The 16,757-nt window shown below is 36.2% G+C and overlaps 2 protein-coding genes across 2 annotated transcripts; both read left to right on the forward strand.

The window, feature by feature from the left end:
- Positions 1–7,423: 7,423 nt before the first annotated feature.
- LOC138053067 (uncharacterized) lies at positions 7,424–9,883 on the forward strand. The gene has a single exon (XM_068899758.1). It carries the CDS (start codon positions 7,424–7,426, stop codon positions 9,881–9,883), a length of 2,460 nt encoding a protein of 819 aa, XP_068755859.1.
- Positions 9,884–11,047: 1,164 nt separating this feature from the next.
- On the forward strand, positions 11,048–14,439 carry LOC138053068 (uncharacterized). The gene is made up of 2 exons (XM_068899760.1): positions 11,048–11,729; positions 12,914–14,439. The coding sequence occupies exons 1-2, from the start codon at positions 11,048–11,050 to the stop codon at positions 14,437–14,439; spliced, it is 2,208 nt and encodes a 735-aa protein (XP_068755861.1).
- The last annotated feature ends 2,318 nt before the right edge of the window (positions 14,440–16,757 follow it).

Raw genomic sequence — 16,757 nt, forward strand, 5'->3', positions numbered from 1 at the left:
TCTTCCTAACACAGCAAGTCCTCTTTATTTCCATATATTTTATGTACAGTTTAAGATGGACTCACAGTTTGCTTTCATCCTTCATCAGTATTATAGTATAAACAAAACGAAGTTAGTCTTGCCTAAAGTGGTACTACGACTAAAAAAACAATTCTTTTTTTGTTTGGATTTTAAAAAACTGTTAACTGAACACTAACTTACCCAAGTTTTAAGTTCTGATTTTCAATACACCTGTTTATTTTAACTGGAATTCTTATTTATTGGTCCACAATTACCACTTTTAAAATATTGAGAGAGCTGGGTCGAGGAAAAATGACGTCAAAGACTCGCTAGTTTAAGAATGCAATGCGTGTGTACGCGGGTGAATTAATATGCAGCACGGGAGTTTTGGGCTTTTAGACTTTTAAACCTGTGTTTTGCACATACAATAAATTTAAGCTAGTGAGTAAATGACGTCAACACTCAAAGCAAGTGTACACAACACAATGGTCAGGGAAATTGGAAAAAGGGGTTTTCACTCACCTCCCAACACAAGATCATCAATAGTCGCGCACGGCATGCAAGTTTGTCTAATGACATAACACATCAAAACACGCATATTCATTGGTCTTTCTATAATCTCCAGGAAATCTTACACTACGTAACCTTACATTACACTTTTCACAGCACAATCGAGAATTTTTCTGCCTGCTGCACTACTTGGCGCGGCATTACGCTGGCCGCCTTGCAAGCCTCGCGTCTTCGCTCGGCTTTGTCGTTTGCAATAAACTCTTCCTCCCAAGTTAGCCAGCAAATTCTCCAAAGAGAAATTCTAACTTAATCCACGAGAAACTCTGGTGCACTTCGTTTTCTCTATTGTTAGAGTTAAAAGAATTTTCCGTTATAATTCTTTTAAAAATTAAATTCTACCTCAGCAACTTCGTACAAAAAAGCACTTAACGCATTCTTTTCCGACAATAATTGAGAATTTGACATTCTTTTCTTTTTGCATAAAATTCTTATGAATTATTTATGTTATTTTGTATTTCAATTCTTTAAATGTGTTTATTTTGTATGTAAAAGCTATGATTATAATCTCCTTCCCCAAATTTTTGGTTCAACGAGCGCTAGATATTATATTTGCAGGCCTAATTTATATAAGCTTAGTAGTATCTTTTAGGCCTTATCACCACCAATGCAATCCTTATAATTGTCTTTCTTTTCCTCTCTTCTTTGTTTGTATCTATTTGTAAGTTTATTTTTTCTATGTGGAAAATAATTAGATTCTAGACTGGGCGCCTTATCACACTTTGTTGCACATTCTTTGAGTTTTTCCCTTCAATACTGTTTTTGCCTGTGTCCTATTCCTAGCCTTCTGTTTACTGTGAAGAATGGTTCCATATAGGGTTTTGTACTTAAAGTCCCAGGACACCAGGAACTTGCAAATCTTTTCCGTCTTCCATCCAGTGACTATACATGTCCGTTATCAATTTTATGTATTTCTTATCCTCCAAAAGACTGTAGTTAGATTTCCAAAAGGAGGGACTCAGTCCTGTTTCTTTGATTCCACTTACATGGAATGTAGTAGCAGAGTGATCAGTTCTTATTGAGGGAATAAGTAGTACATATACTACAGTAAGGACCCACATAAGAACCAAAATGTTTCCACGCGAGGCTAAACAGGTTCTTATCATGGTATTTGCAGTAGTTTTGGGCTGTCTGGGTTCGTAATCTGGTTGTTATTTCCACAAAAGATCTCTACTCTTTGATACATATAGTACGACTGATTTCCTTTGATGAGGTTACTGATACCTTTATATTTCAATCATAACTGAGAAAAAGTTATAAACAAGATCTGTGCAGTTTAAAATTTGTTTCAGACGATTGTAATTTCAAGGTAATTTTCCAAAAATAAGAACCTATTTCAATTTTTTTCTCTAAACTGTTTCTTATGTAAGGAGGGTCTAGAATGAGATTTTTAGCACTCCAGGTTCTTAAATTCTAGGTTCTTATATGTGGGTGTTTACTGTTTCTCATTCTGAATATCACTTGTTATTAACTAAAAATCCAAGCAATCCACTATTACCGGGTTTTTTTTACTCCTTGTGAAATCCTTAAACTTTCCTTTCCACTCGATACACCTTAGCCTCAGTCGAAATTTTTTTTAAGAGAATCATAACCATCCTGCTGTGCTCTGCTCCATAACTGAAGAGAACACTGCTGTGTCACTGTTATTTCCACATGTTTTCGACTTCTGGGGTTCTATTGCCAGTTTTCATTGTCACACCATCATCAAAACCATTCAGCAAATAAGTTTAGAGTCAGATTAAACAAGATGAATATTCAAACAGTCTCGCAAAGGTTCAGGTCTGTGCGATGTTTTGTGCGGGAGATATTCGAAGCAATATTTTTCTCAAATTTATAAAGGCTTTGTATGGAGACGGCATGCTTCTGTCTCTCCGAGAGGAACAAATGTGGCTGCTGGAAGCTAAGACATATGTCATCGCGTTGTACTATAATAAGCCTGTAGTCGTCTTCTGAGGACTCAAACATCTTTATGAGTACTTATTCTCGTACAAGGACTGTTTAGATTGTAAAATATCAGCGGATAAGTCACTTTTTCACCTATGTGACATCCTTCTCGGACTCCGTTTTAATATTGTGTCACGCAAAAGCATAGAAATTAAACTTTGCTTCGTCAAATGACGAAAAACCCTATTAAGCTGAAATTTTGTGAAAAGATGTTATTAGAACACCTGAAGACTAAACTAAAATCTCAAAAGGATTTATAATTCCTTATGTTTATTTTGATGACGTCACTTTAACCACGAATATGTTTCATGCAGAAAAGTATTGTCACATTTCTCTTTTGATAACTAATTAAAAAGCCTTTCTTTTTCTAAAGAACAAATAGCCCGAATATTTGAAGATAGCACTTTAAATTTCGCGTCATGTAGGTTAAGTGAATATAGCCTGATTATTTTTGTACGCGGGACAACGTGTTTATGAAAAAAACTCCGTGTATATGAAAGCCAAGGCACAGAGGTCCCGTATGTCCCCTACTGAGATACAATTGGTAATTAACTAATCACGTGATTACGAAAGTTGCCAGCTATTGCTGTTAGATGTAAAAATACAAGTGACTTGCGGTGTTGCATTCATCATACTACACTTACAATTATCGAATTAACTAAAAAACAGTCAGCAGATTACCCACACTGGTGGATAACCTGCACCTTCACAACGAAATAAACACATGCAAAAAGCTCTTGAAATCATTAATTTGGGGACAAATTTTAGAGTTGTAACTGTAGTTGTGTGAGGTCATAACTTTTATACCGGTAATGTTCATGTTAATTTTCAAGTTTAGTGTTCAAGAATACTTAAGGTTAGTTGTTTGTTTCAAAAATTGTATATCCCATTTATGAACGTTTCATACTCGACAGGATGAAAATTCGCGGGCCACAATTGGTGGTCTCGATCGATCGTTTAGGGCCACTTATTTGTTGAAAGAAAGCTGGGGCGAGTCTGAAAAATCTGGATTGCTGGGTAGAATTGAGAAGTTAATTACCGTTTTATGGCATGTTTAAGCAATAGGACGTTTTCCGTGTTTCCATAACCTCATCTAAACACTAGGGGGAGTTGGGAGGATTCGAGACAGTTATGCAGGCCCGAGACGCAAACAAGTGAAGGAAAATGCTGGTTTTTTACTTCTAGATTGGAACAGATCTTCCCTATACAAGCTAATATTTCCTACCAGCCAATCAAAACGCGCGTCTGACAACACATAACCAATCAAAATTCGTGTGATGTCACTGCCATGTTTCCACAATCTCATTTAAACAAAGCTATTGACCAATGAGAGTGCGCGTACTATCTTAATTATTTTATAAAGGAGCTTGGTGAATTATCCATTGTTTACATGTTAATGCAATACTTTTTATTCAGCAATTTTCACACCTATTTTCAATTTCTATCGATGCTGGATACGTGCTTGAAAAATACCATTGGCTATTTCTCAACAAAATCGATCTTTCAGGTTGTACTGAGCCAAACGAGTCGCTTAAAACGTCTAAAACGGGAAGACTGGCGTTGACTGTAAATTTGTCCCTGATGCGCTGGATATCATTGGGTTATTTTTGTCACCATAAAAGTTGTTTACACAGATGCTGACAATTCTTGGTTGGACACGGGCAACTAATTATGCACGAAATAAAGTCGTGTTGGCATCACGTTCTCGCATGCATGTTTACAATTGACTGTGACATGTATACTGTAACGTTATTGTTCCAGTTAAAGATACGAGGCAAACTACCATTCCCGGTAGATTGCCCCATAACCCGCACCGCAACAGTTGTTTGCCGACGATTTAACGCATTATTCGTGGGTGAAAGACCGCGACTACGATAATGACTCGTACTATGAGCTTATTGTTTATAATTCAAATCCATTTCTAAATTGCATAGTTTGTTCTAAAATTATGGAATTGATTTTACTTTCTTTCATCAAAATGAACACCCATTTTCTGAAACGTTTTAAAGAATTGAAACCATTACAAACACATGGGAATTAACGTGCTAGTATATTTTAACGAAAAAATCTGAAACAAGCAGTCATGGTGTAAACCGCTCTACAAACAACGTTCAGCTGAATCGACTATTTAAAACTTATCTTAGGGAACATCAAACAGAAGAGATACAGTCTATGCAAAATGAAGTGTAAAAACCACCCGAGATTTATTCGCAGAAGTCTCTTACCTTGGCGGTGATGTACAGTGCTTGAAAAATGAGACGGGCTGGAGTGTAATCGTCAACAACACGCATAGGGTAGGAAGATGGTGGCAAAAAAACCGTGGTCTGGTAGTCAGCGCTGTCCATGACAAAACATCAGGTGTCAATGCATCCTATCGAGGAACAATAGCAAGTTTATGATGGCCACTCTCAAAAGACAATTCAGTGAAGCTGGCAAAACTTAAATACATGACGGGTATAGCTCCGATGAAAAGCCACACATGTGAACTGCTGATTCCATATTGCGCCATGTTGTTCAAGATTCATAAGTTGCCGACATTAGTTGATTTAATAAGAGATGAATAAATATCGAGTTACAAAACCTTTAACTTGGACTAATTCGTTAAACCAACTGCATTGGCTTACAAATAGCCAAAAAACAAACTACACGACGGGATAATAATAAGGGCTTAAGTTAAACTATTGATACACAAAAAGCCTTTGAAAGAGAATGCGTTCGAGAAGCTGGTTACCTCTTGGCGGGTTGAAAATAAGTCGCCTTTCCTCGCTGTTCCGGACATTGACAACAAACAGATGTTTTCGTTTGATTGCTCCTTATAAGCAAGTTGAGAACAATTAGAAAATCATCAAAATAGTAGACAAAAGAACTCATTAATTTAGCACGCATTTGCCTGTTCCTCGTGGATCACGTTTTGGCATCATTAGCGCCGGAGATCAGTAGCTATTGACTGACTATTCCCAATGGCAATCATGTACAGCAGAAACAATGAACAATTAAATTAAAACCTTTAATGCCAGTTCTTCATTAGTGATTAGTTAAAAGAGGACGTAAGGCGATGAACGATCTCTGGAAAATTACCAAGAAATATCCTCAAGGGAGGAAGTTATCAAAGAAAAATAACACATGGTAATTTGAGACTTTTCTAATTAACATTAACCTTAAACTGGAGAATTTTGCGATAAACAAGAGTTTGTTTTACCAAAAATAAAGTTATGATCGTTTTTTTTTCACTTTCATGGTAAACTGCAAAATACCCAGCCACTTATGTTAATATGTATGGCGTGTATTGTTGTATTCTTTGTTCATCAAAGTATGCCTCTACAAGAGCAAAATAGTACTCTCATCGCGTAAAATTGTGATATGATGCACAAGAATTTTTACATAATACATAAGGCAACCGTCCTATGTCAGAATTTATCAATAGGCGGCGCAAGGGTCATTTGAAAGCAAAAATAAGCAATTCTGAAATTCATGTTTTCGATGCAATCGCTTGCTTTGAAATCTTTTAACAACGTTCATCGTCAAGTAATATATCAAACACGAGAAGGAGTGTTTCATCGGATATCCAAACACCGAGAAGCGAGTTGAAAAACGAGGCCGAAGGCCGAGTTCTTTAACCGATTTCGAGGTGGTTGGATATCTGATGAAACACTCTTTCGAGTGTTTGATATTGCTTCTCAAAGGAATCTGTATTTTAAGAGATATTTGGGATCAAAGTTGGCGAAATTTTATGCTAATTAAGACCACATATCCAAACTTCCTTCACGGTTATGATTTCTTTTGTTTTTGGCTTATGAATTATTAACGAGTTTGAGAACGTTATATCATGTCATTTTTAGATCACTTTTAATGAATGAATAGCTATTGTACATAAAGAAAACCATATCAAAGGAAACATTTTGATTGACAGGAGACTCGCTCTTCATCTCTTGTGAAAAAAAATATGGAAAATTTTTCGGTCTGACAATATCGCCACCATTAGGACAGAAAACTTTCCTGTTCGTGTCTGCACACTATAACAGCATCCAGTAATGTGAAAAGAGTGCGAAAACTATTATGACTAAAAGAAAACATGATGAAAAAGGAGAGACAATCAAATGTAATTATATTTATGACTATCCTCTGATCACAACAAACTTTTTTTCTGCGTTTTATTGTCCCTAGGAGACCAATCTGTTCCCTTGTAAATCTTTCCTTTCAGAAAAGATTGATACCACTAGTTAAAACCAAACAATTCAAGATTGATTATCTTTTGTAAAATGTTAAAAAGAACTAATTAATTAGTGTTGTACTTTGACTGAGATCTCAATAAAGAAACACGGTCCAGCACAATACTTATTATTGCATCGGTTCATGGATAACAGTGTTGATGGTGACAGCAGGCAAGTAGGTGTGGAAGAAAATCAACTCTTTTGATTAAGAATTAAGAGGCATTTTTATCCAGAAGAACCAGCCTCAAAATGGTCGAGAAAATTAGAATAGCTTGAAAAAAGTGCTATCACATTTGAAATTAAAAATATCTAAATGGATTAAACTAACAGATAAAAATTCTCGGGCACAAGTCCCGACTTGACAAAAACAACGGCAGAAATTAAGGCTTCAAGAAATGAAATGAAGGCAATTTTACGCTTTTACGAGGGACACGCATTTACTCACAACAAATAATGATGTTCATCATCATGTAATCTATTGTCATTAACGTCCAACCAGAGGTTGACTAATTGTTCAAAACAAAGGGTTCTTTTCTTGTTGTTGGCGAATTTGAATAAGGCACAGTAGTAGGTACACAGTAGTAGGTACACAGTAGTAGGTACACAGTAGTAGGTACAGTGTTGCTCTATTGCCTAGAACGAGCCCATTAAATACAGCATTGAACGAAATTACTTTACCTGGAAGCTCCAAAGATACCGAGATGGAAGAGTCCGAGGAAGAAATACCGAGCTACCAGCCCCAAACGAAACAGCCTGACGGATCAGCAAAGCAAAGACAGAAAGACAACAGGAAAAGAAAAGCAGAATCAGACAATCTTTACTCTTTGGAAGCAAAAATCAAGAGAACTGAGGAGTCCATTGAAAAACTACAAAAACACTTGGACAATAAAACTTGTCCGAAGTCGTTACGTTACACTGCGCGGGCAAATATCCCGTCGGACGAACAGTTTAAAAAAGACATTCAGGCGGTTAAACTAAAAGCAGAGCAAGGTTTCCTCTCAGCGCTAACTAGATTTAACCACCGCCGCCTTGAAAAACAAAAGACTAGGCTTCGTAAGGAGAAAGGAAAAACTGTCCGAAAAGGCACTGCTAAGAGAGGCTCTAATACAAGCTTAAACAAATTACAAAACCAACCGCTGTCGGCGGATATCAGTGTCAAAAGCCTAGCAGCTCTTCTAGGAATGGATTCCGAGAAGGTGCCAACACTACTGTCAACATTACAAGCAGCTGTAAACAATAAAAATGTTGAAAAGTACACATGTCTTTTCACTGAGTCATGTAATAACACTACCCACAAAGACAGCGCAAAGAAGGGAAAACATAAACTTACAAAGAAACAAATGAAAACAAAAAAGCGCAATGAACGCAGAAAAGTATCAAACAAGTCCCTTACAAACAACAATGGGAATTTTATAAAAAACCTCTCTGAGGAGGTTTTAACTGACACCCAATTTAGCTTATTGACGAAGGGCCTAAAATTTATACCCACTGCCACAGTAAAGAAAAACAAAATAAAGCGCCAGCTCTTGCAGGACTATAAAGCCTTTGCAAGAAGAATGCGTTTAAAATACATTTTTCGTGGGCAAAACAAATCAATCCATCCCTTCTATGTAAAATCGAATTGGGAACCGCCAGTTCAACCATCAGTAACATTAGAACACTACCTGGAAGAGGTCAAACTTCAAATTGCGGAGATAAAAATAACCAGACCAAAACACAACTTGTCACGCAAAGAACGAAAAGCACTGAACGCTTTGAAACAAAACAAAGATCTAAATTTTAAAAAGGCGGACAAGGGAACCACACTTGTTGTCATGAATAAAAATGATAAAATACAAGAGGGCCAAGTTCAAATCAATGACCTAAATAACTACAAGCCTCTTGACAAACCCATAGTGAAAGAAACACATACGAAAGTGTCACGCTTGATCTCAGAATTAAGCCGTAACAACTATATCGATGACATGACTAAAAAATGGTTGTCTCAAACACCAAATCCACCGCGAATACCTGAATTCTATACCCTTACTAAAATCCACAAGCCTACTCTTGTAGGGAGACCAATAATCTCTGGTTGTAACGGGCCTACAGAAAGAATATCAGCATTTGTTGACACATTACTTCAGCCTATTTCCACATCACAAACGTCTTATCTGAAAGACTCCACAGATTTTATCAACTTCATTGAAAAGACGAAGATGGGAAAACGAACTTTCCTTGTAACGATGGACGTCACAAGTCTATATACAAATATACCGCAAGAAGAGGGAATCACTACAGTATGCAATGCGTACGAAAATTTTCACAAAAATAACCCTCCAATTCCCACTAACTATATCAAAGAAATGCTAAGACTTATACTTAAAGAAAACTCTTTCCAATTCAACGGAAAGAACTATCTTCAAATTCACGGTACCGCTATGGGTACGAAAATGGCCGTTGCTTTCGCAAACATCTTCATGGCCTACATCGAGACAGAAATTCTTAGCAAAAGCGTCATAAAGCCACTGATTTGGAAACGATACATTGACGACATTTTTTCGTTGTGGGATGTCAGCAAACAGGATATAGACAAGTTCATCACACAAGCAAACTCACACCACCCTACAATAAAATTTACGGCTGAGATCTCGAACACTGAAGCCACATTTCTAGACACTGTTGTATACAAAGGCAAACGTTTTCAAAATCAATCCACTCTGGATGTAAAAACACACTTCAAGCCAACTGAAACCTTTCAGTACACCCATTTTTCCTCCTGCCACCCACCAGGTGTCAAAAAAGGATTCGTGAAGGGCGAAGCCCTAAGACTCCTACGCACTAACTCTTCAAAAACAACTTTTGAAGAGAACATTAACAAATTTAAATCACGTCTCCTTGCTAGAGGTTATCCGAAACGTCTGATTGAGACACTTCTATCGGACATTAAATTTACAGAAAGGGAATCAGCGCTGAAACAAAAAAATGAAGACCCAAAGGATATCTTGCCCTTTGTGACACAGTATCATCCGGGAGTGCCACACCTTAAAAAAGTTTTATTAGAAAAATGGCACTTGATACAAAATCAGCCTTCTCTACGGCAAATTTTCAAAGAGCCACCACTCATATCCTTCAAACGAGGAAAATCTCTCAAGGACGTGCTTGTGAGAGCGAAACTTTAAAGAGGTCAAAGACCAAAAAATACAATACAATAGCCTCATGTGAGAGTGTAACTTCAAAAACCGGAAATACGGTACAAAAATCTCTATTGTTAAGGAGTTGTGTAGGCCTGTCAATCCTTGCTACCTACTACTTGTCAAAAAAGGATTCGTGAAGGGCGAAGCCCTAAGACTCCTACGCACTAACTCTTCAAAAACAACTTTTGAAGAGAACATTAACAAATTTAAATCACGTCTCCTTGCTAGAGGTTATCCGAAACGTCTGATTGAGACACTTCTATCGGACATTAAATTTACAGAAAGGGAATCAGCGCTGAAACAAAAAAATGAAGACCCAAAGGATATCTTGCCCTTTGTGACACAGTATCATCCGGGAGTGCCACACCTTAAAAAAGTTTTATTAGAAAAATGGCACTTGATACAAAATCAGCCTTCTCTACGGCAAATTTTCAAAGAGCCACCACTCATATCCTTCAAACGAGGAAAATCTCTCAAGGACGTGCTTGTGAGAGCGAAACTTTAAAGAGGTCAAAGACCAAAAAATACAATACAATAGCCTCATGTGAGAGTGTAACTTCAAAAACCGGAAATACGGTTCAAAAATCTCTATTGTTAAGGAGTTGTGTAGGCCTGTCAATCCTTGCTACCTACTACTGTGACTTTTTCCAGACAGAGCCCCGTCCTTACACGTGAGACCTAAATAAAACACTCATATTACTAATCATGTACTGCACCAAAATGAATGAACATTCTTTGAAATACACGAACTATGCTGAACTTATTACAATGAAAGTTAACTAAAATGTTCAGCTCATAGTGTGTTCCAACCTTGGGTAGTACAAAAATGTAAAAAACTCTGTTTACATCGATAAAACTCCATTTTTAGTCCTCTGAGAAAACACAACCCATAGCTTGACAGCTAAACGGATCGAAAATACAGCTAACTAATTGACTGGCAAGGACCAATTGGAATGCGCCTTTTTCGATCCTAATCTCATATTACTGTGGCTATATAACCCACTTACCAGTACGTTTCTCGGCGGAATAGAATTGAGTTAAACACTCTACTGTTCCCCAAGAAAAATAGTTGAAATTGCAACTGACGAGAATCGTGAAGATTCGAAACCGCGGTCTTGCTGAAAACCACACTGAATTATTGCTTCACTAATGGACTCCACAGACGACTACAGTGTTGCTCTATTGCCTAGAACGAGCCCATTAAATACAGCATTGAACGAAATTACTTTACCTGGAAGCTCCAAAGATACCGAGATGGAAGAGTCCGAGGAAGAAATACCGAGCTACCAGCCCCAAACGAAACAGCCTGACGGATCAGCAAAGCAAAGACAGAAAGACAACAGGAAAAGAAAAGCAGAATCAGACAATCTTTACTCTTTGGAAGCAAAAATCAAGAGAACTGAGGAGTCCATTGAAAAACTACAAAAACACTTGGACAATAAAACTTGTCCGAAGTCGTTACGTTACACTGCGCGGGCAAATATCCCGCCGGACGAACAGTTTAAAAAAGACATTCAGGCGGTTAAACTAAAAGCAGAGCAAGGTTTCCTCTCAGCGCTAACTAGATTTAACCACCGCCGCCTTGAAAAACAAAAGACTAGGCTTCGTAAGGAGAAAGGAAAAACTGTCCGAAAAGGCACTGCTAAGAGAGGCTCTAATACAAGCTTAAACAAATTACAAAACCAACCGCTGTCGGCGGATATCAGTGTCAAAAGCCTAGCAGCTCTTCTAGGAATGGATTCCGAGAAGGTGCCAACACTACTGTCAACATTACAAGCAGCTGTAAACAATAAAAATGTTGAAAAGTACACATGTCTTTTCACTGAGTCATGTAATAACACTACCCACAAAGACAGCGCAAAGAAGGGAAAACATAAACTTACAAAGAAACAAATGAAAACAAAAAAGCGCAATGAACGCAGAAAAGTATCAAAAGATCTGGAAAGAAGCAGACTAACAACAATTTTTATAAAAGTGACGACACATTTGAAATTAAAGACATGTTTCGGTCGTGCAACGACCATCTTCAGTTGAAAGTAGAATTAATTTGAAGTTACATTTGAATTTATAATATGCTAAACAAAGATAAATAACAACGTGAAATAAATTGGGAATCTAACAAAATAGCCAAAGGTAACAAAAAAAGAGTGTACAATGGAACATGTTGATTAGAACGAGAGAGTTAAATTAACGTGATATAATTGCTTATTTAAAGAAGGTTGCTCCCAGGAAATATGTAAGGCCTCTTTTATCTTGACCTGGAATTTTGTGGTCGCACGGTCTATAACTTCAAAACATTCCGCAGAGCAGGAGTTACGGCATGCCTCGGATTGTTGAAGGTGTTTAAAGATATGTGAGGTCCTGTCCCTGTTTAAGTGTTCGCGAATGCGTGTCGAGAGGTGTCGGCTGGTTTCGCCGACATAGCAAGAATTACAGCGTGCGACCACAAAATTCCAGGTCAAGATAAAAGAGGCCTTACATATTTCCTGGGAGCAACCTTCTTTAAATAAGCAATTATATCACGTTAATTTAACTCTCTCGTTCTAATCAACATGTTCCATTGTACACTCTTTTTTTGTTACCTTTGGCTATTTTGTTAGATTCCCAATTTATTTCACGTTGTTATTTATCTTTGTTTAGCATATTATAAATTCAAATGTAACTTCAAATTAATTCTACTTTCAACTGAAGATGGTCGTTGCACGACCGAAACATGTCTTTAATTTCAAATGTGTCGTCACTTTTATAAAAAAGTATCAAACAAGTCCCTTACAAACAACAATGGGAATTTTATAAAAAACCTCTCTGAGGAGGTTTTAACTGACACCCAATTTAGCTTATTGACGAAGGGCCTAAAATTTATACCCACTGCCACAGTAAAGAAAAACAAAATAAAGCGCCAGCTCTTGCAGGACTATAAAGCCTTTGCAAGAAGAATGCGTTTAAAATACATTTTTCGTGGGCAAAACAAATCAATCCATCCCTTCTATGTAAAATCGAATTGGGAACCGCCAGTTCAACCATCAGTAACATTAGAACACTACCTGGAAGAGGTCAAACTTCAAATTGCGGAGATAAAAATAACCAGACCAAAACACAACTTGTCACGCAAAGAACGAAAAGCACTGAACGCTTTGAAACAAAACAAAGATCTAAATTTTAAAAAGGCGGACAAGGGAACCACACTTGTTGTCATGAATAAAAATGATAAAATACAAGAGGGCCAAGTTCAAATCAATGACCTAAATAACTACAAGCCTCTTGACAAACCCATAGTGAAAGAAACACATACGAAAGTGTCACGCTTGATCTCAGAATTAAGCCGTAACAACTATATCGATGACATGACTAAAAAATGGTTGTCTCAAACACCAAATCCACCGCGAATACCTGAATTCTATACCCTTACTAAAATCCACAAGCCTACTCTTGTAGGGAGACCAATAATCTCTGGTTGTAACGGGCCTACAGAAAGAATATCAGCATTTGTTGACACATTACTTCAGCCTATTTCCACATCACAAACGTCTTATCTGAAAGACTCCACAGATTTTATCAACTTCATTGAAAAGACGAAGATGGGAAAACGAACTTTCCTTGTAACGATGGACGTCACAAGTCTATATACAAATATACCGCAAGAAGAGGGAATCACTACAGTATGCAATGCGTACGAAAATTTTCACAAAAATAACCCTCCAATTCCCACTAACTATATCAAAGAAATGCTAAGACTTATACTTAAAGAAAACTCTTTCCAATTCAACGGAAAGAACTATCTTCAAATTCACGGTACCGCTATGGGTACGAAAATGGCCGTTGCTTTCGCAAACATCTTCATGGCCTACATCGAGACAGAAATTCTTAGCAAAAGCGTCATAAAGCCACTGATTTGGAAACGATACATTGACGACATTTTTTCGTTGTGGGATGTCAGCAAACAGGATATAGACAAGTTCATCACACAAGCAAACTCACACCACCCTACAATAAAATTTACGGCTGAGATCTCGAACACTGAAGCCACATTTCTAGACACTGTTGTATACAAAGGCAAACGTTTTCAAAATCAATCCACTCTGGATGTAAAAACACACTTCAAGCCAACTGAAACCTTTCAGTACACCCATTTTTCCTCCTGCCACCCACCAGGTGTCAAAAAAGGATTCGTGAAGGGCGAAGCCCTAAGACTCCTACGCACTAACTCTTCAAAAACAACTTTTGAAGAGAACATTAACAAATTTAAATCACGTCTCCTTGCTAGAGGTTATCCGAAACGTCTGATTGAGACACTTCTATCGGACATTAAATTTACAGAAAGGGAATCAGCGCTGAAACAAAAAAATGAAGACCCAAAGGATATCTTGCCCTTTGTGACACAGTATCATCCGGGAGTGCCACACCTTAAAAAAGTTTTATTAGAAAAATGGCACTTGATACAAAATCAGCCTTCTCTACGGCAAATTTTCAAAGAGCCACCACTCATATCCTTCAAACGAGGAAAATCTCTCAAGGACGTGCTTGTGAGAGCGAAACTTTAAAGAGGTCAAAGACCAAAAAATACAATACAATAGCCTCATGTGAGAGTGTAACTTCAAAAACCGGAAATACGGTACAAAAATCTCTATTGTTAAGGAGTTGTGTAGGCCTGTCAATCCTTGCTACCTACTACAAAATTATTTCTCAAATGATTTTTATTTCCATTTTGGTTTCCATTTTGGAAGCTACTTTGGAAGATACAGGCAGCGTGTTAAAATATTCACATAATCAATCAAATGGAACATGAAAACAAAATGAAGGGTTTTTTCCCATATTTAAGTCAGTTTTAACCAATCACAACTTTCATTTTTTTTACCAAAATTGTTTCTCAAATGATTTTTTTTTTCCATTTTGGTTTCTATTTTGTAAGTGTGTTAAATATTCATATAATCAAATGAAACAGGAAAGAATCACGAACGTGAAATGAGTCATCATCAATATATTGTCTTTAGGTTATGAGACAGCAGTATGATTTTTTTCAACCAATCACAGCAACCGGCTTAACAGAATTTATATCTGTAAATAAAACTTGATATTCCATTTTTCGTTGATATAGCAATGAAGCAAGGACAATGAAACTTTGTAAGTAAACTTTATCATTCAGATTGCTTTTGTGTGTTGATTTTATAATGACCATAAGCATAACTTGTGAAACCATTTTCGTGGATATAGCGCTTGTCATTGAAACATGACAATGACACTTTATTCAACTCATAGCTTCCAAGTTGATGTAAGTTGCGTCTGATTGTTTTCATGGTATTATGTATTTGTCTGTTACTGAATAGTACATCTTTGTAGTCTTCATGTTTAATATTATTCTTAATAATATTTTTTAAAATTCCTTTAGCGGTCTTTCCGTCTTGGTTGTTGTCTTTTATATATGAGTACATTTTAGATCGTAAGCCGATAAACTCAGTGATTGGCATTCGTGAAGTTTCATCTTTGAATTTGCCTATAACTTTTTTCTTTGCTTTGTTGAAATATGGACTATCTTCAGGATAATCACTATTATCAAATTTATCTTTATCATTACAAAAGTCTTTGTAAACATCAGCAGTTTCAATTTCATAACACAAACTATTAGTATCTGTGAATAATAATTTTGCTTTCTTGAAATATGGACTATCTTCAGGATAATCACTATTATCAAATTTATCTTTATCATTACAAAAGTCTTTGTAAACATCAGCAGTTTCAATTTCATAACACAAACTATTAGTATCTGTGAATAATAATTTTGCTTTCTTATTATACTTTTGTTTGATATAATCATAATGAAAATCACCATTAGCGTTTTGCTTAGATCTAAAATACACATTCCAACATAAACTGGTCTATTTAGGGTAAGTGTTTCTTTTATCTTGTGGATAGCCACTAGATTTCCGTTGAATATTTTACTGCTTACCTAAGTTGGCTTTGATGTTAATTTAATACATATTTTTTTTCATCAGTGATTGTATTGATCATTTGTCTAATGATCATTATTTAATATGCTGTAAGAGTCTTCTTTTTTTGGTAGTTCTGTTTCATTGAATTTATCAAAGCTATCCATATAATCATAAGGATAAACGCCTTTTTGTTTAATAATCTGGAAAATTTCCTTTTCGAATCTTTCTTTTGTGTATTTGAATGATTCATCAGGTAGATTGCCAACTAGTTTATCAAGACTTGAACTCATAAATTGAAAGCTATCAATAAATGTTAAATGATTACCAAGCATGAGAGCCATATACTTTTCCATATTATTTGGGATAGCATTAATATTCATTTGTCATTCTTCTCCTTTCTTATTTTTGTATGTGTGGTTTTTAGCTATTTCACCAATATTTTGCATAATGAAATGACTATCATAACCTCTTAAATTGTGATATATAACTGGCAATTTGTCAGTCAATCTATAATTTAGGTTACAATCTTGATGAGCTGATCCTCTGTGTTTTCCAGTAATATGACAATGATCTTTTACTATAATATCTTTGTTAATATATTTTTCATTACAAATGTGGCATTCATCAGCTTTTCTAAATTTATTTTCATCTTCTTTTGTCATTTTTAAAGGCTTGTTGAATTTGTATTTAATAACATTTTTACAATATTTAACCTCTTCAAGCTTTTTTTCCATACATTTGTATGCAGCATTTTCACCTCTGTAAATCTGAACTTGTTTTGCTATATTTGTCATCATAACAACAAAAAACTTTATAACCAGAGGAACAATTTGTTTTTTTTTTGATAAGAATAAGTATGATTTGTCGTTATTTGGTTTACAACCATGAACGTTTTCTCTTATTGCTTCAAAATCGGCATATATTACATTTTG

This window comes from Montipora capricornis, chromosome 6, assembly GCF_036669925.1.
Source record: "Montipora capricornis isolate CH-2021 chromosome 6, ASM3666992v2, whole genome shotgun sequence".
Taxonomy (NCBI): domain Eukaryota; kingdom Metazoa; phylum Cnidaria; class Anthozoa; order Scleractinia; family Acroporidae; genus Montipora; species Montipora capricornis.

Bases quoted from the DNA above. Each gene is read 5' to 3' on its own strand.
- LOC138053067 (XM_068899758.1), top strand. From the start codon at position 7,424: ATGGAAGAGTCCGAGGAAGAAATACCGAGCTACCAGCCCCAAACGAAA.
- LOC138053068 (XM_068899760.1), top strand. From the start codon at position 11,048: ATGGACTCCACAGACGACTACAGTGTTGCTCTATTGCCTAGAACGAGC. The intron at 11,730-12,913 runs GTAATAACACTA...GGGAACCGCCAG, and splicing joins ATGTCTTTTCACTGAGTCAT to TTCAACCATCAGTAACATTA.